Source organism: Neoarius graeffei, chromosome 23 (genome assembly GCF_027579695.1).
Source record: "Neoarius graeffei isolate fNeoGra1 chromosome 23, fNeoGra1.pri, whole genome shotgun sequence".
Taxonomy (NCBI): domain Eukaryota; kingdom Metazoa; phylum Chordata; class Actinopteri; order Siluriformes; family Ariidae; genus Neoarius; species Neoarius graeffei.
Genome location: NC_083591.1, coordinates 11680855 through 11706475, shown reverse-complemented (window position 1 = coordinate 11706475; position 25621 = coordinate 11680855). Strand labels below are relative to the sequence as shown.

Sequence of the window (25621 nt, the reverse complement as noted above, 5' to 3'; positions counted from 1 at the left end):
CCACCTTATGGCTCCAGGGACAAAGGATCTCCCAAGCCTGTCTGTTGAGCAGCTCAATGACAGCAGCCTGCCACAGAAAATACTCTATTTCATTACAGTGGTATGCACTGGGTGACTGTCATTGTCCATGATAGACAACAATTTGCACAGGGTCCTTCCCTTTGCTACCGTCAGTCCATCCCAATGCCAACCACAAAGCCAGCTCACCTGTCCAGCTGCATAGCATCTCATTTATGCTACCTCCCCAGCATACCACAGCATATAAAATAATGCTGGGAACCACAGACTGATAAAACATCTGTAGGAGTTTCCTACAGATATTAAAGGACCCCCAGCCTCCTCAGGAAATAGAGGCAGCTCTGACCCTTCCTGTATAGTTTGTCCATGTTCTCTGGCTAGACCAGTTTGTCATTCAGCTGCATCTCAAAATACTATCAATTGACTTATGCTAACCATACACTAGAAGACTATGAAAGAACTGTAAAAAGACTAAACGGACATGTCACATCTAAAAACAATGCATCATTAGTCACAGAGTTCTTAGCCACAGACTATGATTTTGCAAAGACTAAGCCTTGCAAGGTCACTATTTGCAAGACTACAACTAGATTCCTTTTGAGACATGTTCCTGTACCCATTTTACTGTTATCCTTTTGGAGTTGGAGAAAGCTCACCTGTTGGTTTTTGACAATGTCCGCATCACTATTCAAATGAGCCAAGACTAAATACATATTATTAAACATGGTTGGTTATTATTTTTAGGAACATCAAGATGAGAAAAAGATTGAATTAAGACAGCTGTCCTGACCACCTTACACCAAACAATCAAGATGATGGGAGCATGCCACAACTTGAACAAAACCCTCAATTTTATTATGATGTGATGCCCCCAAACTCTGTCTTCAAAGAGTAGCTCTGTCTACAAGAAAAACCCACAACATAGAAAAATACAAACTTTATTAAATATCTTGAAGTGTCAACTCAGTTAATTTAGTTGGTCAATGAAAGAAAGAAATTAGCTATCTGAAAGAATCAAGCCACGGGAGTTGGGGCACCAATCCAGGTGTTATAATCTTCACCATTTTTATAAATAAATACTACACATCCTTTATGCAGTACACACTACTCCTTCAAAATGCACTACACTGCAAACTTGTCCTCTGGTGAACACAGCACAAACACCTCAATTACCAGTTAGTCCCCAAACTCCCCTGACTCAACCAGTACATAGGCTGGAATAAATAAAACCACTCTAGCCAGTGGCTCATAATTCAATTAATACTCATTTCCACATACGCCATACAGCCAATGGGCCACAGGGAAACTAAACCCTAAAATACTATTTAAAATTTAGAGCAGCATGCCAAGTAAAACATAAAAACACAGTCATGATAATTGAGCTCGAGAAACAGCAACTAGTAGCAGAACATCAGCTGTATCCGTCTATAAAATACACAAAAGAAAGATACATTAAATCTTTTACATTCTTCAAGTGTAGTGCACACACATTGGGAGGACTCCATTAAGTTCTTCATCGAATAAAATCAGTCAAGGATAAAGCATACCAAACTTGTAGACATAGACTGATTGCCTACTTTGACAGAATACACAAACATGAGGTGTAATATGCACAATATCAGCAACATATCCTCTTCCATTACAGGATATTCCCCATGAACTGCACTACACTACAGTAATGGGGAAATAAATGCTCCACATAATCAAGATACACCTTCTGCAACAATAAGTTAACAGCATTAGTTGAAAGTTATGTTCAGAGAGGTTGTTTGCACCTTCCATAGAACGTGTATTACTTAGCTGAATGCTAATGGAAAACAAATGAGCACCAGATTACCCATGAAATAAAATAATTTGAACAGTGCACTCTGCAGCATACCTTTATATATTATATGGAAATGAGTGTTTTACTGGGAAATGCACGATTCATATTTTTCATACGAGCTACATCTGGGACACAGAGATCCAAAACCGTGACATAAATCTCTGTCACTCATGGAAATCCTATGAATTGTTTTGATAAGTTTGGGTACTTTTTGTTTGTGAATGTGTCTATATAATAAAGAACATCGCACGTTGACTTGAAGATATTAAGTTTATCTTCTCATGTTGAAAAACTTGCATTTTTCATACAAAATACATTGCAGATCTGAGTGATATGTTTAAAGGGCCCATGGCATGGTGGTTTGTTGATGCTTTAAACGGGCTCGTGGAGGCTTCCGGATGTTATATCCGCAGCCTTTCTCGAAATGAACCCTCGGTACGTAGATATAGCCTCCTGGGAGAAAGCCCCATTTCAGCGCTTTTCCCAGTGCGTCGTTTTGCTAATGAGAAGCAGGAGGCGGGGAAGGGTAGACGGTGGGGGCGTGCCATGGGGGGAGGGGGAGGGGCTGCCGTCTGCCTCCCAAGCCGGCTGAGAGCGCTCCTCGTCGGGCACGGCCAGGCGGGCGAATGCCCTGGTCCGTCCGCCCTGTCTAAAAAAATGGTACAACTCGAGCCCATGGTAAAACTGGGACTTTGTCATTTTTTCCCGCCTGAGGCCCATGGTAAAACTGAGCAGTGGGACTTTGTCATTTTTTTCCGCATGAGGCCCATGGTAAAACTGCACTTCCAGGAGGGGCTGCCGTCTGCCTCCCAAGCCGGCCGAGAGCGCTCCTCGTCGGGCACGGCCAGGCGGGCGAATGCCCTGGTCCGTCCGCCCTGTCTAAAAAAATGGTACAACTCGAGCCCATGTACCTGGCTAACTGCAGGAAGCGGTTAGCTGCACAGCTATTGTAGCCATTGCTAGGCTAATGCATCGATTTTAAAACACGGCAAAACGACCAGTTATACACTTACTTGTTCGGTGTTTGTTGCTGATGCGGCAGGGATGCTTGGCACAGACCCAGGCTTCAGTGACAGTTGATGTGCAAAACCTGCCCTACTGTCCCAAGTTGTGGAAACATTCATCAGGAAAATGCTTCTGACAAACATACACCGTCTTAGGTAGACTCGACGGCGTATTATTGAAGTAAATAAAATTAAGCCACTGCATCTTCAGGGGCTCTCCCATCGGCAGTAAAAACAGACTCCTTTCTGTGTTGTCACATCCATGTACAGCGCAATTTCCATGTTGTGTCTTCTATGGGCTCCTCACTACAAAATGTAGTCATGTGTTCTGCGCATGCGCAGTAGGCTTCGCGCATGCGCAGTAGGCTTGGTAGGACAAACAGCAACTTTTGAGCTGGGCGGGCAATCCATACAGTGGGTGGGTATCCAGAGGGGGGGCGTGGGGATCACCTCCCTTGCTGACGTAGGCAAGGGAAGAGTTTATCAATGCGCTGTTTTGACGCGCCATTCTCAAATGTTGGGCATAGTTTGGTTTACACATTATGAAATTTCTAGCCACTGGGGTGACTTAAGAAGGTCAGAGGAACTCATTTTAATGTTAAAAAACCTCAAAGTGAAAATTTCATGCCATGGGACCTTTAAATAATATTGGCTGGTGTTGAGTGATCAGATATATTCCATTCAGCTAGCATAATATTAAACAAGTCGAAGACAAGTTCAATATCATGCTAGCTGAATGGAATATATCTAATATACCACGAAAAAAAGGCAGCCTTTATTATTATTATTATTATTATTATTATTATTGTTATTATTTACATACATTCAATGGAACAGTTACCTTTCGGGTGTTCAACGCGTCTTTATCTTTCAAAATTCTCTCAATCTTTAGTATTTAACAAAGCAAACCTAGTTGCCATGTTTGTTTACAAATTGTCACAGTTGCTCACTAGCACAGAAGTTGTGTAATACACATTTTATGGCATTTTCAATTCACTGTGATTGTTTGCTGGTGGCACCCACAGTAAACTAAGAAATGCTTCTGCACATGTGCAGCAGAAAACTCATTGGATACTCACATCAGCTCCGACGTGCGATGTCATGTCTTGACAACCATGCAATATCGTAAACCAATGCTCATTCTCCATTGGGTAGAGTGATATAATATGCGCAAGATAAGCAATATGCTAACAATATTGCATGCTATCAAACCAAATGAATGAATCCCGCTAGAAGGGAATAGAATGCATGTTTTTATTCCATCGAAAAAAATGTCCTGTGTATAATTTCATCTCATCATCTCTAGCCGCTTTATCCTGTTCTACAGGGTCGCAGGCAAGCTGGAGCCTATCCCAGCTGACTACAGGCGAAAGGCGGGGTACACCCTGGACAAGTCGCCAGGTCATCACAGGGCTGACGCACAGACAACCATTCACACTCACATTCACACCTACGGTCAATTTAGAGTCACCAGTTAACCTAACCTGCATGTCTTTGGACTGTGGGGGAAACCGGGGCACCTGGAGGAAACCCGCACGGACACGGGGAGAACATGCAAACTCCACACAGAAAGGCCCTCGCCGGCCACTGGGCTCGAACACGGACCTTCTTGCTGTGAGGCAACAGCGCTAACCACTACACCACCATGCCGCCCCCCTGTATATAATAATTTTCGATATTTCACTCTGATGGCGTCAATCCCAGTCTTTTCCTGAAGACTCGATGTGCATTGTCAAAATCGCAAACCGGTTCGAATTTTTTTTTTTAAATTAACTTGCGTATATTTTTTGTGGCTGTGTCCATATAATATAAAGAACATTACACGGTGGCATGAATGAAGTTTATCTTTTTGTGTTAAATATTTTCACTCATTCGCTTCACTCACTCGTGATTATGTTCACCACTCAAAGATAAACTTCATATCTTCACGCAACTGTGTAATATCCTCTGTGTACTTAATCACAGTAAATAAATTAAAACTCCCATACTAGTGCTACAACACTTTACAGCTACTGCTGAAAACCTAGGCCCCAAGGCCACTGCTACACACATACCCATGCTAACTCAACGGCAGTGGGATGAGACTGCTCTCAGGACCTTGCATGCCTACACATATGCTTGTTCCTAGGACCCTAGCTGGCTGAATAAATGCTTGCTCCCATCCCAATTAGTGACATTCACCCCCCCCCCAAAAAAAAAAAATCGTCTATTCCCACAGATTCACCAGGCTACACTGACATTGGAAATATGTCTGCAGCAGTGAACTGGCTTGAAAGCTCATTTGGTGTTAGGCCAGCATTACTCACCTTGTGTCCAGGATATTTACTAGTCATGATAAGATAACCAAGGTCAACCTAAATGGGGTTATTGGGAAATTCTCTTATCATATGAGAGAGGTTAAAAATGTAATATGCCTGTGTGCATATAAAGGGGCACATTGCATTTAGAAACATTTCTACCTCCTAAACAAGTTTCATCGAGGGCCATGAGAGTTAAGGAGACTTTGAGAGGGACAAGAGGGTTATATAACAATTGAGCCAATGTTTCATCTATTAAATTACCAGCTGCCCTAGTGAATTGTGCTTTCTTTTCTAGTGATGGAAAGACATGGGCCTCCAAACATGAGAGCTTTAAGGGCAGAGTAATGTGTTTCAATCACTGGTTTAAGAAGATGATTCACCTGGTTGCATTCATTGTTTTTGGGCCTCAGAGTATAAGCTGCTCAAATGTACCTTTTGCTCCTACAGAAGAGACAAAGGTGGAATTTCTTACAAGGCTCATTTTCTTTGCTGGAAAGGGTTACCATGGGTCCTACATCATGTATGACGATTGGTGCTCTGGAGCTGGTGCTGTGATCCTGACAAGGTTTATGGGTCCTGAGCAGATTATTATTGGGAATAATTAGCTGGATGAACTGACTGAAAGTGAGTCATCTCAACATGCCAGCTCGCAATGAAGTGTCACTGAGGCCTTGTCTGACCATCATCTACAATGCTGTCTCATTCCATCCTCTTTTTGCAGCCAGAGTGCAAAATGCTAGCACATGATCTGCAGTGGCTTGTTTACGCTACTTTAATGATGGAAGTCTTTTGTGCATTCTGGGTGGTCAAAGACTTCTCAGAATTATTCTTCAAAGTCAGCATATGTTTGGTTGAATGTTAGAAGGTCAAAGGTAGTAATGGCCTAAATGAGCACTTTTCCAGTTAGCAAGGTAAGCACTTGGTGAACAAACAGGATGGCACTTTGCATTAAAATCTTTAATATTTTCCCCAGGGAATCATCATTTTATACACACACACACACACGTGTATGTGAATTTGGATACCTGACCTTTACACCCATATGTGGGCCTTCCCCAAACTGTTGCTGCAAAGGTCTACAAGGAAGTGTGTAGAATATTTTGTATACTGTAGCATTAATAATTCCCTTCACTGGAACCAAGATGCCTAGCCCAAACCTGTTTCAGCATGACAATACCCTTCTTCACAAAACAGTTTATAAAGTCATGGTTTGCCAAGGTTGGTGTGGTTGAATATGAGTGGCCTGAGTCACAATGCCCTGACCTCGACTGATCACTTTTTGGGATGAATTGGAACACTGGCTGCACAGTAGGCCTTTCTGCACAATATTACTACCCAATGTCACGAATGCTATTTTGGCTGAATGGCAAATCCCCACAGCTACATGGGATGTTCAATAAACATGCATGCATGTGATTCTTCAGGTGTCCACATACCTTTGGCCATATAGTGCATTTCTTAGCCAAAGTGATATGCAGTACAATTTCAGGTTAGTAGAAGTAATCCTAATCCTCATGTGGGTTCCCGGATATAGAATTAGGCATAATCTGTTTCCCTCTCAAACCTGGATGATCTCTTCCATGGCTGTGGATATCTACCAGAGTTGTTGTTCATGGCCTTGAGATGTGACAGCAGAGTGGAGAGAGTGCATTCAGTGAAGCCTTCTGTATCATGGGGCTATCAGACTCATAATATGGATCTATTTGTAAGGGAGTTATTGAATCATTAAAATTCCATTTCAGTTTGCCAGAGAAAATAATCAATAAAAAATGAAATTTTCTCAACCACATTTCCTGAACAGGAAGTCAAAAGTACTGATGTAGCAAACACAGTTAATAATTATAAATTGCACAGTAATTACTACTACATGTCTAATAATTTTTTTTTTCAAAGCCACACATACATTCATTATCTCAAACATTCCTTAGGACTATCTGAAATGGGTATTGAGGTATAAAGTATCTATTCAAAATTGACAGTAACATGATGAATAATATAGAATAAGAATATTAGGTTGATCCTCACAGCTTTTTCACAGCTTGTGCACAATGCATTATGTAGACCTCAATAAAAGTTGTTCTGTATTCTTAAAATGTTTTTTGTGGACAACCACTGAATGAGAGGCTGTGCCCTAAATAAGCTTGTGTTGTGCATGCTGATTGGCAGTGTGTTTGTTTTTTTTTTTCAAAGAAATGATGATAGTTTTACAATAAATATAAAGTTCAAAAATAGTACAGTTATAAAAGCAAAATAAGGACTTCAAAATGAATGATCCATATAAAAATCACCCAAAAGGTTTAATCTGATTTTTCTATGAATGTCACAAAACACATCAACGAGCACCCAAAGTAAAACAACTTAAAGATGCACTATACAGTTGTTGCCTTCAATTATAATCATAAAGTGAGTGTGAACTGTAATTACTTGCTTGACTGCTAGTACTGTCGTGTCTTTTGAGAAGATAGAACCATTACTTCTCTCAGTAGCTCAAATTCGGTGTGCTGCATGCTGGCAACTAGATTGCGAGGTATACATGGTTGGGATATAATTCAGTAGTGGGAAAAGAATGCTTATGAATGGTTACAAATACTGTACTGTTTTTTTCATTGGTAAAAGTAAATGAATATTTCACTGATACATCCTTTGTTGGAACCTAACATTACCACATTACTTACTGAACATCAGCCACTACGTGTCAGGGTGCAGTCACTTACGGATGTATAGTAGATGCAGGGGAGAGCGGGAGAAGCAAACTGTAGACTAGGCCAAATCAGAAGATGAGAATCGTGGTCAGAGAAACGGGCAAGGGTTGGTCGATCGGCAAACAGGATATCGAAGGCAAGACAAGAAGGCAAGGTCGGGGAAAGCAAGAATAGGGTAGAGAATATGAGAGGTCAGGCAGACTCTAAACAGCTCAGTACAAAAGGAGAGAAAACGCTGAACAATACTTTGCGTCTAATGAGAGTGAGGGGTTTAAATATCTGAGCTGATTGACAAGGAAACGAGTGACAGATGTAATTAATAGACAGGGGACAGTACCCCTTTTCCACCAAATCAGTTCCAGGGCTGGTTCGGGGCCAGTGCTGGTGCTGGTTCACAACTCGTTCAACTTGCAAGCCAGCTGAGAACCAGTTTGCTTTTCCATAGCTCGCGGTGCTAAGCGGAGCCACGTCATTACGTCGCAGTATACATCATTACTTCGCTGTATACGTCAGTTACGGCGCTACATTTACATAAACCTTGGCATGAATATCAAAGCAAAAACAACATGGAAGAAGCAGCAGCAACAACGACAACAATAATAATAATGGATGACTTCGCGTTTGTACAGCTGCTGCTTCTCGTCGCTTAAAAATGGCGATCTTTCGCGGTCTTGTTATTGTTGTTGGTCTTAACAACTCTGCCCCCCCGCTGACGTAAGCGGTTCTTTCCTCTGGCCCAGCAAAGAGTTGGTGCTAGCCTGGAACCGGTTTTTCTGGCCCCAGAGCCAGTTCTTTGTCAGTGGAAACAGAAAACCCGGTTCCAAACTAAGCACTGGCCCCGAACCAACCCTGGAACTGCTTTGGTGGAAAAGGGGCAAGAGGGTGCTGTGATTCGTGGGAAGTGTAGTTTGAAGTGTTTGGAGGCTGTTTCGAGCTTGCGCTCTCAACACTGTTACTGACACCATGGGCATACTCACAAAATCCCATGCTGTTCTATAGTCACAAATTAAGGCAGGCAGTGGATAAAACCACTGTGCAAATTTAAACATTTTAAACAAATTTTTTAAACATTATAAACTGTTTCTTTGTGTCTATAATTAGTGCAACTGCTTTACATATTGTATTGCTTTACATATTTATTTTTACATTGATAAATAGACCTCTTGCAGTCATGTGACCGGAATGTAAACAGCCGCCATCTTGTCGGTAAAAAACGCAGCTGAATATTGCTGCACTCGTGTACAAAATGGATCAATTTCAACCAACGGACTACACGGCTCATTTTTCTAATGAACAGATAACTAGATATATGTCTAAAATAAACGACCTACAGATTAGTGACCCTTATCGATTACTGGACGTAGTTTTCACGACCGTGTCAGTGGATATTGAACTGCCAGCGGAATACCCAGATGTGTATAATTACCTCATTAACTTTCCCTCGCTGTTCAGTGGTGAAGCACTGCGTGCTTATAAATCTCTGGACAGTTATCTTTACAGAAATTCAGGATTTGTCAGCCCCCCTCAGATGTGGCATCTTGTAAACAAGAAAATAACAATCCTCATTGGACGGGTAAGTCACTTAAGTATTGAGACCCCGCTGGTCTCGCTATCTCATTCGGAATGTTGTGCATGCGATGGAAATCGCTACAAACCGTCATTTTCTGCTGGAAACCAATGTTAGATCAAGTATCAGTAGTCTATCACTATTACTGTATATATGGTATACCTGATAGCAGCAATCCATTTTGCACGCCTGTCAGGGTCCCGTGGCAGCCTACTGTCAAGTGTATGTGAGCATCATGGGTTTCCCACACTTGAAAGGGAAGGACTCGGACACAGGATTCCACTCGTCTTATGTTTTATTGATTTTCAGTGGAGTTGACGTTGTAGTAGAATTGTATATAGTAGGGTTTTCCAGAAGAAAAGGTAGAAGCAGAAGTAGAAGTAGAAATATGGCGTTTGACCGACAAGGTGGCGTCTGTTTACAATCTGGATCGGATGTGACGTCACATGCAAGTGCTCCATAAGGGTCCTCCAAACAGCCCCCCCCCCCCCCCCCGGGTGTTGGGGGGGGGGGGGGGGGGCTGTTTAATACAGTCACTGATTTGTTATATCCTTTTCATATATTTCACCAAATTAACATTTCCAGACAAAGGAAAAACTATAGTTCCTGTTTACTGTGTGCATGCACTGAAAAAAGTAACCTATAGAATTTACCCAATAAATCTGAGGTAACAATTTGCATTGACTTGTTTGGGGTAGATTTACCGTAATTCCATATATTGAGTATAAAATAACTGAAATAAAAAGCTATGAAATACTTAAATAAATTGGGTAAAATTTACCTCATATTTATGTATCTATTCAACAGCTACTTTCTCATTGAAATTGGGTAAAATTATCTCTTGTTTGCTAGTAGGTAATACCTGATAATTACTAATCAAAGGTAATTAATATCACTTAGTAGCCATTACTTATTTGGAGAAGGTAAGATGTACCCCCCCCCCCCCCCCCCCAAAAAAAAAAGACTTTCAGATGGTTCATCATCTCAATGTTTTTAATCCATAAAATCATCAAAAAAAAACAAAAACACAGAATAAAGTGCAGTACAACAGCTTCACACAACATTTCAAGTAATGAACCTGTTTTATAACTCACTAACAGCTTCAAATGTTGTTTCTGGACTGACCAAATCTGCAGTTCAGGTGCATTTATACAACAAATAACTGAACCGCCTTGTTTATATGCAGCAATGATGCACCAAATGATCAAAAAACACAAAATAAAGTGCAGTACAACAGCTTCACACAACATTTCAAGTAATGAACCTGTTTTATAACTCACTAAACTAACAGCCGGAGAGAGGAAGATGGCAGTCTGAGAGTTCCCTGTCCCGCTCACTCAAACACGTGGTCTGACGCACGCACAATTTGGAGCACAGGATTCACGGCTTTGGGGTATATTTTACTGTATTTTTCAATGTAATGGTTGTTACTGTTAACGAATAGGTAGCATATGTATAATTTACCCATTACTTTATAATTCCTTGGCTGACTGCAATAAGGGTTGTTTTACAATCAGGATACGCAAGCTAAAAATCACATTTAACACTTATTATCTTCAATATCAAAAGGCTTGACTAAATAAACTTGGTTGTTTATTGTAGCCCTGTGATAGCTCTATTTACCATGCAAAAAAAATTTGGTGATAACGTTATTTTTGGTGAATGTATGGCAATGTCATATTTAGCAAAATTACTCGTGTCATTTAGAAAAAGTGCTTTTTTGACTACAGGTAGCTCCAAAAGGGATGCACTTAAATCATTCTTTATACCATAACAAATATTTGGTTCCATATCATTGGAAACATAGTTAAGTTTTAATGTTGAATGCCAGTAAGTTTTCAGACTATTTTGATCAAATGAGTATGTAATTGTGTCAAAAAAATGTCCTCTCCGAGACAGCTAATTTTTCAATATAAAATAACATATCTAAAATGGGGGCGGCACGGTGGTGTAGTGGTTAGCGCTGTCGCCTCACAGCAAGAAGGTCCTGGGTTCGAGCCCCGGGGCCGGCAAGGGCCTTTCTGTGTGGAGTTTGCATGTTCTCCCCGTGTCCGCGTGGGTTTCCTCCGGGTGCTCCGGTTTCCCCCACAGTCCAAAGACATGCAGGTTAGGTTAACTGGTGACTCTAAATTGACCGTAGGTGTGAATGTGAGTGTGAATGGTTGTCTGTGTCTATGTGTCGGCCCTGTGATGACCTGGCGACTTGTCCAGGGTGTACCCCGCCTTTCGCCCGTAGTCAGCTGGGATAGGCTCCAGCTTGCCTGCGACCCTGTAGAACAGGATAAAGCAGCTAGAGATAATGAGATGAGATATCTAAAATGATTATTTTCATCTTAAAATGTGGTCAAGATATTGGGACATAAATATTAGAGACAACTAACACAAAGCTTACAGCCTTATATTTAAAAGCACTATGGAAGTAGTGGATTCTGAATTGTCAAAAAAAAGTCCTCTCCGAGAATCACTTCATTTGTTTCTCCCAGCCCTGCTTAAAGCTACACTTAATCTTGTTATAATACAAACTATTACACATGCCTATCTGTTCTTTAACTTGTCCTTCACTTAAAAACTGGTACAAGAACCAGTTTGAATCAATTTGAATTTTGAACCCCTGTGACACAAACTTTGTACCCTGATTGTAAAACAACCCATAATCAAGTAAATTTTATCTGGTTTGCATAGATTATATTTACCACTCTCCAAAATCACTTCTTACACTGTGGCAAGTAAAATGTAATAGATTTTTACTGTGTTATGGTTCATGACAGACACTCCAAGGACAAGAATGACCTGTTTCAATACTCCACCAGTTCCATGATTAAAGCTTCTGCTTCCACACTTCAGGAATTATAAATGGCCGGAATGACTGCACTGGAATGAGCTGCTTTAGCGCCAGTTCCTCACATTGTGGCCATAAAAGGCCAAAAGAGAGAATTTCATAGAAAATGTTTTCTCGTGTATATAGAACAATTACAGATAGAACTGCAAACTCAACAAGGAAGGAACAAAAGGGTAAAATATTCACATTATACTTTTATACTGTTAATGTTTTAGTATTGCACTGACACTTTCACATTTACTCAAAATACTTGATATAAGGTGACCCTCACTTATATTTACACCAATATTACGGTACACTACCGTTCAAAAGTTTGGGGTCACTTTGAAATTTCCTTATTTTTTGAAAGAAAAGCACTGTTCTTTTCAATGAAGATCACTTTAAACTAATCAGAAATACACTCTAGGGTGGCACGGTGGTGTAGTGGTTAACGCTGTCGCCTCACAGCAAAAAGGTCCAGGTTCGAGCCCCGTGGCCGGCAAGGGCCTTTCTGTGTGGAGTTTGCATGTTCTCCCCGTGTCCGCGTGGGTTTCCTCCGGGTGCTCCGGTTTCCCCCACAGTCCAAAGACATGCAGGTTAGGTTAACTGGTGACTCTAAATTGACCGTAGGTGTGAATGTGAGTGTGAATGGTTGTCGGTGTCTATGGTGGTGTTTACATTAGACCGTATCAGCAGATCATCAGATTAACGTTTTTAAAACGATTTGCGTGCACACAGCAATGCCAATACACGATTCGCGTGCACACAGCAACGCCAATACACGGATACGCTAATCACATGACTAATTAGACGGCACGTCACATGATCCCAGTGCATATCGGGCATGCGCAAGTCACTCACCACTTGCAAGTGGAAGGATGGCAAGCGAACACCTTCTCCAGCAGATAAACACACCTGGCTGTGATGTTCATGTTTTCACTGAGTTTAAGCGCCTGAAGGAGGTAAATAAGTTGAAATGTGTAAATAAACCTCAGTGCGGCTCAGCGCTTCCTCCTGCGCTCCAAATCACTCCGCCCTGAACAGCGAGTGCCCTCTGGAGGGTGCGCACTCCGGCCCTGCGCAGCTCACAGAGCGCGCGGGTGAAGCGCACGGGCAGTGATTCGGGACTGAGCCGCTGTGTGTGTGATCCCAACGCCAGCGAATCAGGAAGGTGGATGTCACAGTGACGATGTCAGCTAGAGCTCAGCACAGCGTTTCCTCGTTCCTCAATGTTTACACAGCACCGGATCAGATACGAACTGGGTTGAATACGTGGGCCCTGGCGGATTCAAGTTGTTCCACCTGTGGAGTCGTTTCCCGGCGTTTTAATGTGCACAGACAGTGCATCCGCAACGAAAACGAGACAGATACGGTCTAATGTAAACACCACCTATGTGTCAGCCCTGTGATGACCTGGCAACTTGTCCAGGGTGTACCCCGCCTTTCGCCCGTAGTCAGCTGGGATAGGCTCCAGCTTGCCTGCGACCCTGTAGAACAGGATAAAGCGGCTAGAGATAATGAGATGAGAAATACACTCTATACATTGCTAATGTGGTAAATGACTATTCTAGCTGCAAATGTCTGGTTTTTGGTGCAATATCTCCATAGGTGTATAGAGGCCCATTTCCAGCAACTATCACTCCAGTGTTCTAATGGTACAATGTGTTTGCTCATTGCCTCAGAAGGCTAATGGATGATTAGAAAACCCTTGTACAATCATGTTAGCGCAGCTGAAAACAGTTTAGCTCTTTAGAGAAGCTATAAAACTGACCTTCCTTTGAGCAGATTGAGTTTCTGGAGCATCACATTTGTGGGGTCGATTAAATGCTCAAAATGGCCAGAAAAATGTCTTGACTATATTTTCTATTCATTTTACAACTTATGGTGGTAAATAAAAGTGTGACTTTTCATGGAAAATACAAAATTGTCTGGTTGACCCCAAACTTTTGAACGGTAGTGTATATTTTATAATTTTGTCCTGAATGTTTATTTTTATTATTCTGAATACTCGTGCTTTCACACTACCTTTTTGATGCGGTCATAATTTGTGAATTTCCATCTGGGATTAATAAAGTGATCTATCTGTCTACATAGTCTTATTAACATTTGTCTGCTTAATAATAACTAAAACAAAAGAAATACAATAACTTTATGGAAAACACACTAATGATCATGAAGCTCCCATTTTATTCAGAATTATTCAGTAACAACAGGCATTCTAGTGGAGTAATAGTATTTTACTGCTGAAAAAATAGCTCCCCCTAAAGTCATATGCCTGCAAATAACTATTTTACATGACTATTTTTGGTGGGATATTTGGAAAATATTAAAATTCACAAAGTACCAGAATTTATTTAAAATAAGTTACATAATATAATTATAGATAGTGAATATAATCACAAGATAAAAAGCATTCTAAAAATATCAGAAACATGTATATTCATTACTGGTGTCCTGAGCTGTAAACTATAAATTAATATCACTGTTATGTCAAAGGAATAGTTTGGCCAAAAATCAACTTGGACGTATAGCTCAGGGATCTTCACACAAGAAATATGCTATGACTGACTCCACTTTGGGGGGACAAGGTAAAATGTATATAGACACTGACTGGTCACTTTAATAGGAACACACTTACACTTGTCCATTCATGCAATCATCCAATCATCTTGCAGCAACACAATCCTTGCAGCTACAGGTCAAGAGCTTCAGTTAATGTACATGTCAAACTAGGGAAAAATGTGATCTCAGTGTGTTTGTGTCAATGTAGTTAGCGCCACATGGGCTGATTTGAAGGTTTCAGAAACTGCTGATCTCCTGGGAATTTCATTTACAACAGTCTCTAGAGTGTGCACAGACTGGTGCAACAACTAAATCACATCGAGTGAGCATCCAGTGTTATGCAGAAACACGTTGTTGATGAGAGGGAACAGAGGAGAATGGGCAGACTGGTTTGAGCTGATGGCTGCAGCAATTCAAATGACCATATTTTATAACTGTTGTTTGCAGAAAAGCAATTACGAACCCACAACACATGAACCCTGGGGCAGATGGGCTACAACAGCAGAAGCTCACATGGGGATTCTGAGGTTACAGGCTCACTGAAACTGGAGAGGTGAAGGTTAGAAAAAACTTTCAGACCTGCCTCATCCTTTTTAACATGGTAACAAAAACATTAAACAGGCCTACAATGAAGTTTTAAACCTAGCAATTTTAAAAAAAAAGTTTAAAGGGTCATTATTGATTGGACAGTGATATAAAATGCTGATGCAAATGCTACCCCCTTCTGTCACAGTGTAAGTTTGAATATGTCTGCCTTGGAGGGAAGAATCACTGCAAATTAACAAAGTTCTTCTGACTGATCACCTTTATCATATGATGAAACATTTATGTTCTGAGGGGAGTGTGCTCTTCGAGGGTCTCGCTACCACCATCATCAAAACACCAATTAAGTAAGTATCTTTTGGAAGAATGGAGTTTATCTCTCCAGTACATTTCTAGAAACGTAAAATCTATACCAAGGCGTACTGAAAATGTTTTAAGCACTTTACTAAGACACTTTATTTTGGCTTTGGGTCTAATTTGTCACTCCTCTGTATATAAACATACACCACAGTAAGATTTGAAACCAAGGCACTTGTTATCAGTGCCATCATTGCTTGATAGGTCAGATTTGCTTATTATTTACTCATTAGTATCCTTTTAACCTTCTTCCATTTGTCCTGCAGTGCTTCTTTAAAGCTGTCTGTCATGAGAAAGTAAAACACAGGGTTGATGGCACTGTGAGAATATGCAATTGGCCTTGTCACAATGTAAAACGCATTGATATAATCTTTGCTGCACTGTGACAAGTTTAATTCAGGACGCCGAGATACAAGACGCACAATCCTCATTACATGGATGGGGGTGTAGAGCACCAGAAACATAACTGCTGCAATCCTCATGATTCTTACTGGCCTTTGGAAGGATGTCCCACACATCTCTTCTCTTTTTGTGAGTAGAGAAATCATCTTTTGTGTTGATATAAACCAAGCCAACAGTGGCATTATATATCCAGTTATGGTGACCACTATGGTGTAGGTCAGAGTAACTCTGAACTGTCCCAGGCTCCCAAAATCACGACACACTGTCCAGCCATTTTTCTCTAAGTCCTGGATAATGAAGGCGATAAGGGGAGAAACTTGAATGCTCGCCCAGATCCAGTTTGCAATGGAAATATACACTGCAGCCTTGAAAGTCAACAGGACATGTTCACGCTGTGGGTGACACAGCAACAAGTACCGGTCCACACTTACCCACATCATGAAAATGATGCTGGCAAATATGTTCACACGGAGGATGTAGCGATTAAGAACGCATAATGAAGCATTGAATCTCTTCAAGTTGTAAGCGTAGTTGTAGGACAGTTCAGGTAAAGTGCACAGGAAAAAGAGGTCAGACACAGACATGTTAAACAGGTACACATTTGAGGATTTCCAAGCAGGGAGGCAAAAGGTATAGCCTAACACCACGAACAGGTTTCCGATGAAGCCAAAGGCAGCTAGTGAGCCATACATTGGAGAGAGGTAATATTTCTCTAACAGTGGACTGACGAGACTGGAACAGTTGTCCTGCAGCCAATAAGATTATTTTACATATAATTAATGCACACAAATGGTTCTATTTTCATGCCAATACAAGCATAATTTGCTACTTAACATTGTTTTGTTTTGTTTTTGTCTGTTTGTTTTTTTGGGGGGGTGCAATCCTAACTCACTTGCTATTTTTGTTGTCATAAAATAACGTGCTTCACGAATGTGTTTTTTAAATTATCTAACGTAATCTGCATTTCAATGTAAATAGGCTACTTGATCCAAATACTAACTAAATACAACAAACTTGATTATTATGACTGTAAAAAGAGCAAACATAAATGACAATTCATTTTTTATGTCATTATAAAAACCTCACTGTGTTGCACAGCTCACACTTGGATATTTTTAAAAAAAAAAAGGGGCCAACTGGATTGGACACCTTTTAGTAATGTATTCACTGAAACCCAACCCCTGTTTATATTTGCGCCATGATAACACCTGCGTCGATGCTCATGAAAATACGACCTTGTTTTTGTATGTGTGCCATGGCCATGAAAATAGAGCCCAAATTCTCTGTGGTATGAGGTTGTACACTGAGATTATATCTTTGCAAGAGTTAATGCCGCACAGGGAATTTCTCATCAGAATAATGAGATTTATTTAAAGCATGCAATATTTCTTTGCATGAAGCCTATTGGCTTTAAAGCCTTAACATAAAACTTCTTTATCAAAGCCTACAACAGAATGTTTCACTATCAGAAAGGGCTTGAAGTAGAATCCTTTTATGGAAGATAAGAACCTTTAATTATCAATGAAACTTAAAATCACCCTTCAAGCAAAGGGTAAGTATTAAAAATACATTGTAACCAACTAATGTTCAGGGTAGATATATATAAAATCAAACTAATGCATTAGGTAATAAACACAACATTTATTTATCATTTATATGTGGCTTACATTTTTAAGAACAAACACAACTTTAATCTCTTATGGTAAGTAGTAAGGCGCTTGTGCTTAACCACAGTTTGCAATTTTCTTCCTAAATATGAGATTATTTGATGGGAAAATAAATTAATGGCAATATAATAACCTTATGAGTAACCTTATGAATAATGAGTGGTGGTAGCCATTATACATATTCATATACATTATCTAGTACACACACAAAGTATGTATATTTGGAGCATTCTTACCATTGTGCTGTTTGATCTGTTGGCTTTGGGAGTGTGAAGTCAGCTTTTCAGGGTCCCTTATTGCAAAAATCACTGTACCGCCCACTTCTAGCACATCATCATTAAGTGTAAAGTGTACACTGTATTTATTTGTTATTTTTCTAACCAGAGATCTGATGCAATGACTCACTGATGCAATCTGATGCAATGATCAGTTTGGTGCTTTTCTTCTTTCTTTCTCTGCTTCTGTGTTTGTATTTCAGTCCTGTTTTTTGTTTATTGTCATTTCTGTAACTTTTACAGAGATGTAACTGGAGTTTTGTTAACACTGTTGACTCAGTGTGATGCAGGTTTTGTACTCCAGTCATACTATTGGTGCTCAATCAGAGCAGTAATGCAGTGTAAGCAGAAACACCTGAAGTGAACTGATCATGAGTTCAATGTCTCAGATGTCACAAATAACCTTGAAAGTAGTTTATACCACTTTAATTGTTAACATTCGTTTTGTCCTAAAATGTGTACACACACATGCATGCATACATACATACATATATATATATATATATATATATATATATATATATATATACACACACACACACACACACACACACACACACCATGCACTGAGAGGCTCCGGTTGAAATTATGGATTTTTTGTGGTGACTGGCATAGGACTATGTCATAGTACCTCAGAGAATCCATAATTCCTAGTGCCTCTCAGTGCATGGTATATTTGATTTATATCCCTCATCAAAAATTACAAACTAAAAGTGTTAAGATTGAATCTCGGCATAAATGACTGGAGGCAGCCATGTTTGTTGTTCCATGCAGTCACATACCGTATTAGGCATGATCATGATACTGTCATGCTCCATCCAGGACATCCACTCCGGAGATTACGGATCTCTCACGCCATCGCCGATCCGGATCCGGGACAGCAATTCCTTCTCACCTGCATTCACTTCCTGGTTTTCACCGCTGCTTATAAATACACCTTTCTCAGACTCAGACCTTGTCAGACTCAGATGTCTTGTTTGCTTCTCTAGCTGTTTCTGTGCCTCTCTTGCTTCTCATGGTTTTTCTCTCTAGCGATTTTATCTTGTTCATGGTTTTATGCACTAAGGGTTATTTCTGATTCGTGGTTTCTTGCACTAAGGGTCTTTTTTTTTTGTTTAGGATTTTTTGCGCTAGCGTTTTTGTCTTTGCCTGTCTCATGTTTTTGTCAAGTTGTTTGTTCTCATTTTGCCCAGACTATTTTTGCCATTTGTTTTTTGTCCTGTTTACCTTTTGCCACACCCTTTATTCCCTGTATTAAATCATCTTATTTATTGGATTACTGTCTGTGTTCTGCGTTTGGATCTGAACTTCACCATACCTCCACCCACCCTAACAGTATGTTCTGGCCAACATGGATCCAGCGGAACTCACCCATCTGAGAAAGGCCATCCAACAGCAAGGGACTCTCCTCAGGACCCACCAACAAGACCTACAACAAATTACCCAGAACCTTGCCACCCTGTCCAACGCACTCAACCTTCTCACCATGCAGATGCAGCGCTGTCAAGCCATGCCTACCCCTGCTCAGCTGTCTCCTATTTCAGCTCCTGCTACCGCCTTTCTCCACGAACCGAGCCTTCCAATGCCTCAACCCTACAAGGGAGAACCAGGTACTTGCAGATTGTTTCTGTCTCAATGTTCGTTAATCCTAGAGCTGCAACCTCTGGCCTTCCCCACAGAATGCTCCCAGGTAGCATATACAATAATGCTCCTCACCGGCAAGGCCAGAGAGTGGGGAACAGTGGTCTGGGATGCCAATGCACCCTTTTGTTCCAGTTTCAAGGATTTCTCTGAGGAGATGAGGTGAACTTTCGACTGCTCTCTGTCCAGCCAGGAGGCGGCCAGAGAGCTCATGGAGCTGCGGCAGGGGTCCCAGTCTACCTCGGATTATGCCATTGAGTTCCAGACATTGGCAGCTTCATGCGGTTGGAATGAGAACGCCCAGATCGATGTGTTCCTGCACAGCTTGTCCAACGCCATCAAGGATGAATTGGTATCACAGGAACTGCCGTCAGACCTCTCCAGCCTCATGGACCTCGCCAACCGCTAAAAGGACGAGCCCACCAGTGAATCAAGGGGTGCTGGTGGGCAACGCTCGGAACCAGTCCCCCACTAATCGTCCATTACTTCCTGTCATCATTATCCATGACAACCAGCATGACTACCTCCAGGCCCTTGTCAACTCAGGGGCGGACAGGAACCTGATCTGCTCCACTACTGCCAAGTGTCTGGGAATCCCGCTACTTGCTCTCGACGTCCCTCTCACTGTCCTGACATTCAATGACACTGGCTTGACCAGCATTACCCACCTTACCACCCCGCTCACCCTGAGGATTTCCGGTAACCACTCAGAAATCATCCAACTTCACGTCATGAACAACCCCCACATACCCATCATCCTAGGATTACCATGGTTAATGCAGCACAGCCCCCACCTTAACTGGGCTGACAACACCATCCTAGGCTGGAGCCAGTCCTGCCTAGCTTCCTGTCTGAACTCCACTCTGCCTCCCACCAAACCACCACAGCCTTCAGCCAGCGAGTTCCCCGACCTCTCTCATGTGCCTTTGGAATATCTGGATCTCAAACTTGTTTTCAGCAAGACCCAAGCAGTGTCCCTCCCTCCTCACAGACCCTGTGGAATTGACCTCCTACCCAGGACAGTGCCACCCAAAGGATGACTCTACTCTCGCTCCTGTCGAAAGGCAAGCCATGGAGAAGTACATCTCCGAATCCTTGGCAGCTGGGATCATCCACCCTTCCTCCTCCCCAGCAGGGGTGGGATTCTTTTGTGGAGAAGGACAAGTCACTCCATCCCTGCATTGACTATCAGGGTCTCAACGCCATCACGGTCAAGAACCACTACCCACTACTGCTCATAACCACGGCCTTTGAATTACTCCAGGGAGCCAAGGTATTCACCAAGCTAGATCTACACAATGCATACCATCTCGTCAGGATCAGGGAGGGGGTCGAGTGGAAGACAGCCTTTAACACCACCACTGGTCACTATGAGTACCTCGTGGAACCCTTTCGGCCTGACCAACATGCCCGCAGTCTTCCAGGCACTCATTAACGACGTCTTAAGGGACTTCCTAAACATCTTCATTTTCATGTACCTGGATGACATCCTGATATTCTCCTGCTCCCTGGAGGAACATCAGGGTCATGTCCAGCAGGTCCTCCAGCACCTTCTAGAGAACAAGTTGTTCATCAAGGCAGAAAAGAGCGAGTTCCACCAAGGCTCTGTCTCATTCCTGGGGTTCATCTCTCCAGCAAAGATCCAGATGGACCCCCTCAAGCTGGAGGCAGTCACTGATTGGCCCACCCCATATTCGAGATGAGAGCTCCAGCGCTTCCTGGGGTTTGCCAACTTCTACAGGCGCTTCATCCACGACTTCAGCACGGTGGCCGGATTTCTCTCAGCCCTGACCTCCACCAAGACCAAGTGCAAGTGGGGGGAGGAAGGAGATAAAGCCTTTTCCAGTCTCAAGTGCAGGTTTACCACAGCACCCATTCTCACCATACCCAATTCAACCAAGCAGTTTATCGTCGAGGTCAATGCCTCTGAGTCAGGGGTCAGAGCGATCCTATCCCAGACAGCCAATGACAACAAGGTCCATCCATGCTCCTTCTCCTGCCAGCTATCCCCAGCCGAACGGAACTACGACATCGGTGACAGAGAACTACTGGCCATGAAACTAGCCTTGGAGGAGTGGAGGCACTGGCTTGAGGGGTCTGATCTCCCTTTCCTAGTCTGGACCAACCATAAAAACCTGGAGTACCTAAAGTCTGCCAAATGTCTCAATTCCCGTCAAGCCCATTGGTCTCTCTTTTTCTCCCGGTTCAAATTCACGCTCTGCTACTGCCCAGGCTCCAAGAACGGCAAACCTGACACCCTGTCCAGAATGTTCTCTTCCCACCAAGAGGAGTCCAAGCCACCCAAAACCATCCTTCCTCCACGCTGCCTGGTGGGAGCTGCTATTCTAGAGGTTGAGACACTCATGCAGAAGGCCCTGGAGCAGGACCCCGGTGAAGGTAACTCCAACAACATTCCTCGTAACCATCTGTTTGCTCCCTGTCCTGTGCAAACTCAGGTGCTGCAGTGGGATCACGGCTCCAAGCTGGCCTGTCATCTGGGAGCTGCCGGAACCCTGGCTCTCATCCAGCAGTGCTTTTGGTAGCCATCCATCAAGGAGGACATCCAGGAGTTCGTGGCAGCCTGCGACACATGCTCCTGGAACAAGACAGCCAATCGACCCCCTGCCAGCTTACTAAGACCCCTCCCGACTCCACATCAACCTTGGTCTCACATCACCCTGGACTTCATCACAGGACTCCCCAACTCAGGTGGCAACACATGCATCCTCACTGTTATTGACCATTTTTCTAAGACCTTCCATTTCATTCCTCTGCCCAAGCTCCCCTCAGTCAAAGAGACCACAGAACTACTCGTCCACCACGTTTTCCGCCTACATGGTCTGCCTACCAACATTGTTTCTGACCAGGGTCCTCAGTTCACTGCACAGTTCTGGAGAGCCTTCTGCAAACTCATCGGAGTCACCTGTAGTCTCTCCTCAGGCTTCCACCCACAGACCAATGGCCAGGCAGAACAGGTGAACCAGGCTTTGGAGGTTGCACTCAGGTGCATGGCATCCAGGGATGCTAGTTCTTGGAGCAAGTACCTACCCTGGATCGAATATGCACATAACACTCTCCTTCCTCTGCCACAGGTCTCTCTACATTTCAGTGCTCACTAGGTTACCAACCACCACTGTTCCCCAGCCAAGAGGAGGAGGTCGCTGTACCCTCAGCCCAGCTCTTTATACGCCGCTGCAGGAGGACGTGGGCATTGGCCCGGAGAAGACTCATTCACGCCGCGCTTGCATCCAAGAGGCAGGCTGACAAACGTCGCTCCAAGGCACCCACCTACCGAGTAGGTCAACGAGTTATGCTCTCCGCGCACCATCTGCCACTTAGGACCATCTCTCACAAGCTAGCACCCAGGTTCCTTGGACCCTTCCTCATCAAGAAGGTAATCAACCCATGTTCTGTTAGACTGGCATTACCACTCACCATGTGATGTGTTCACCCTACCTTTCATGTATCTCAGCATAAACCTCTGGTCTCTAGTTCTACACGATCAAGAAGCTGCTGAAGGTGTGGCAGCGAGGCAGAGGACTCCAGTACCTGGTGGACTGGGAAGGCTATGGTCCAGAGGAGAGAAGTTGGGTCCCCACCAGGTTCATCTTGGACCCAATTTTCCATTTTTTTTTTATTGTGCATGACATTTTCTTATGTCTCACGAGAACATCACGCGGATGAGGTGTGATCATTTTTGATGGGCTGAGGGTTGCTTTTCTCCATTTTAGGACTGTTATCCTACCTATTGAGAAACAGTATGGCCCTACGGAAACAACCGAACATGAGCTTTCACTAATTAGCATAACTTTGGAACTGCGTCACACCAAGATAGCAATGCATGGAAAACATTGTGCTGATTGAATTTTAATTATACCAGCAGATCGTGTTGCATCAAAATTCTGAAACATGCAGGCATCACAGATCCATATAATTTATCCACAAATGTATTTATTTATTCTGCTCACTGCTCTCGCTGTCTCTCTCTCTGTCTCTTTCTGACTGTGTGTGCACACGCACGTATTCACAGCTTCAGATGGATGAAATGCAGAGGAATTTTGCTGTGTTTGAGTTCACATGTGACAAAAATAAAGGCTTGTTCTTCTTAATTTACTCACATATATGTATTTATTCCACTTGAAAAGTGTATGGCAAACCAGCTACCATATTTGGGATACTACGAAATCCTTAACCATTTAGTATTTAGGACTTCTAAATACACCAGAGATGCTAAAGGCATATGAAAGTACAGATGCCCACCAATATTTCAAGGTAGGTTTCGTGCATGCCAGAATGTTATGGGAAATTCCTGATAAATTCTTATTATGACACAGGTAAGCTCAAATGTGGACTGCTAATAATAATAAACAAGCCAGGGCATAGATGTAGCATGATTTATAGTGTTTAGCCAAATCTGCATTATCAGTACAGAACATACATGCTGCTAATTAGACCAAGCATTAGGTCTAATAGAATATGTTGCGTCCAAAGCATAGACTGTAAAAATAATGGACAAAGCCTCTGTGATATCACTAATAGGATTTCTAAAGAGTAGGTTTGAAGCTCAAATAAGGAGGCTATGGGTGTCTGCAGTGCCTGACTCTGCTTAACTCCTGGCTAGTCCATAAATAGAGAAAGGGGCAGGGATAGTGAAGCCTGACTGCTGGAATAGTATGGTTGGAACACACCTAACCTGGAATCCAACAAACTAGCTATGCAAGCTAGCCAACAAGCTACTGGCTAAACTAAAAGAAGCCACTCCATAAAATACAGACCATGTAAAGGCCAGTTTATAAAAATAAAAATCACTGGGCGTAGAACCATTCGATAACATTTGATCAAAAAGTGTCATCTTTTCAATCTTAATAATTAATAAAAACAACATTAGCAATAATATTGGGTGGCAAGAGGAAATTTCACAAGTGTGTGATGAATAAAGTTGTGCTTTCTTCTTCTTTTGATGTATTTTTTACCTGACAGCTTAGATAACTAGCATTAGCTTGGTTGATAGCTAGCTTGCTAGTGATATAGCTAGCTGGGAGTAGCTGAGGTTGATAGTAGCTACTGTTAGATGGTCAGTCTGTGATGGTCACACAGCACAGTGTATTTGATAAACAATTGACCAAACCTGCAATTTAGTTAAGAGATGTGTCTCTTGGTGAACGACTGGCTGTTGCTACACGAATCTTTATGATGAATGGATATTATTTCTATGTCAAACTGCAACATGTAATTTTTTTTAGTAGCTCAAGCTGTCAAATTGGCAGTCTGAGCCTAATTTACTGAAGGGAAGACCCCAATAAACTTCATCGACAGTGACTACATCAAAAATATTGAAAGATAAGTACAATATAGTAAAGGAAATTAAAGTAACATACAGGTGTAGTAGTGTGTAAAAGGTTGTTTGCATGAGAAAAGCTCTTAGACAAAAATAGGCAAGGCTCCATAAATTATTTACATAAATTCATCACCTGCAGTGAATTTGGCTTGAGTTTTGAGGTAATATCAGCGAGTGGCTAACAAGATGACACAAACCCAGCTGTCCTTCAAATCAGCCCAGCCCCTAATTATGCATAAATTTATGGCTCAATATAACAGTTGTTACGAAGGGGGGGGGAAACTAGCTATAGAAACCGAAACCTTTTTTTGTACCAGGCTGTAAACATGTTTGTTTTCACTGGAAAGTTGGACATTTTAACATGGGAGTCTATGGGAATTAACTCGCATTTGGAGCCAGCTTCAAGTGGCCATTCAAGGAACTGCAGATTTTAGCACTTCTACATTGGCTTCACTTTTAGGGACCGATGTCATTTTTATCTGTCGAGAAAAAGGACATGTCATCTACCCTTGCTCTATCTTGCTGTTGCACTCAGTAAGCTTTCCTTTTCTTTTCCACTGGCTTTTAGCTCACAGGAGAGTGGAGTCCACCATGTTTGCCCA

General features: G+C 42.2%; 1 protein-coding gene across 1 annotated transcript; it reads right to left on the bottom strand.

Moving 5' to 3' along the window:
- Window positions 1–15914: 15914 nt before the first annotated feature.
- Window positions 15915–18840, bottom strand: LOC132871976 (succinate receptor 1-like). The gene is made up of 2 exons (XM_060906629.1): window positions 18823–18840; window positions 15915–16844 (listed from the first exon to the last, which is right to left on the bottom strand). The coding sequence occupies exons 1-2, from the start codon at window positions 18838–18840 to the stop codon at window positions 15915–15917; spliced, it is 948 nt and encodes a 315-aa protein (XP_060762612.1).
- Window positions 18841–25621: the final 6781 nt, after the last annotated feature.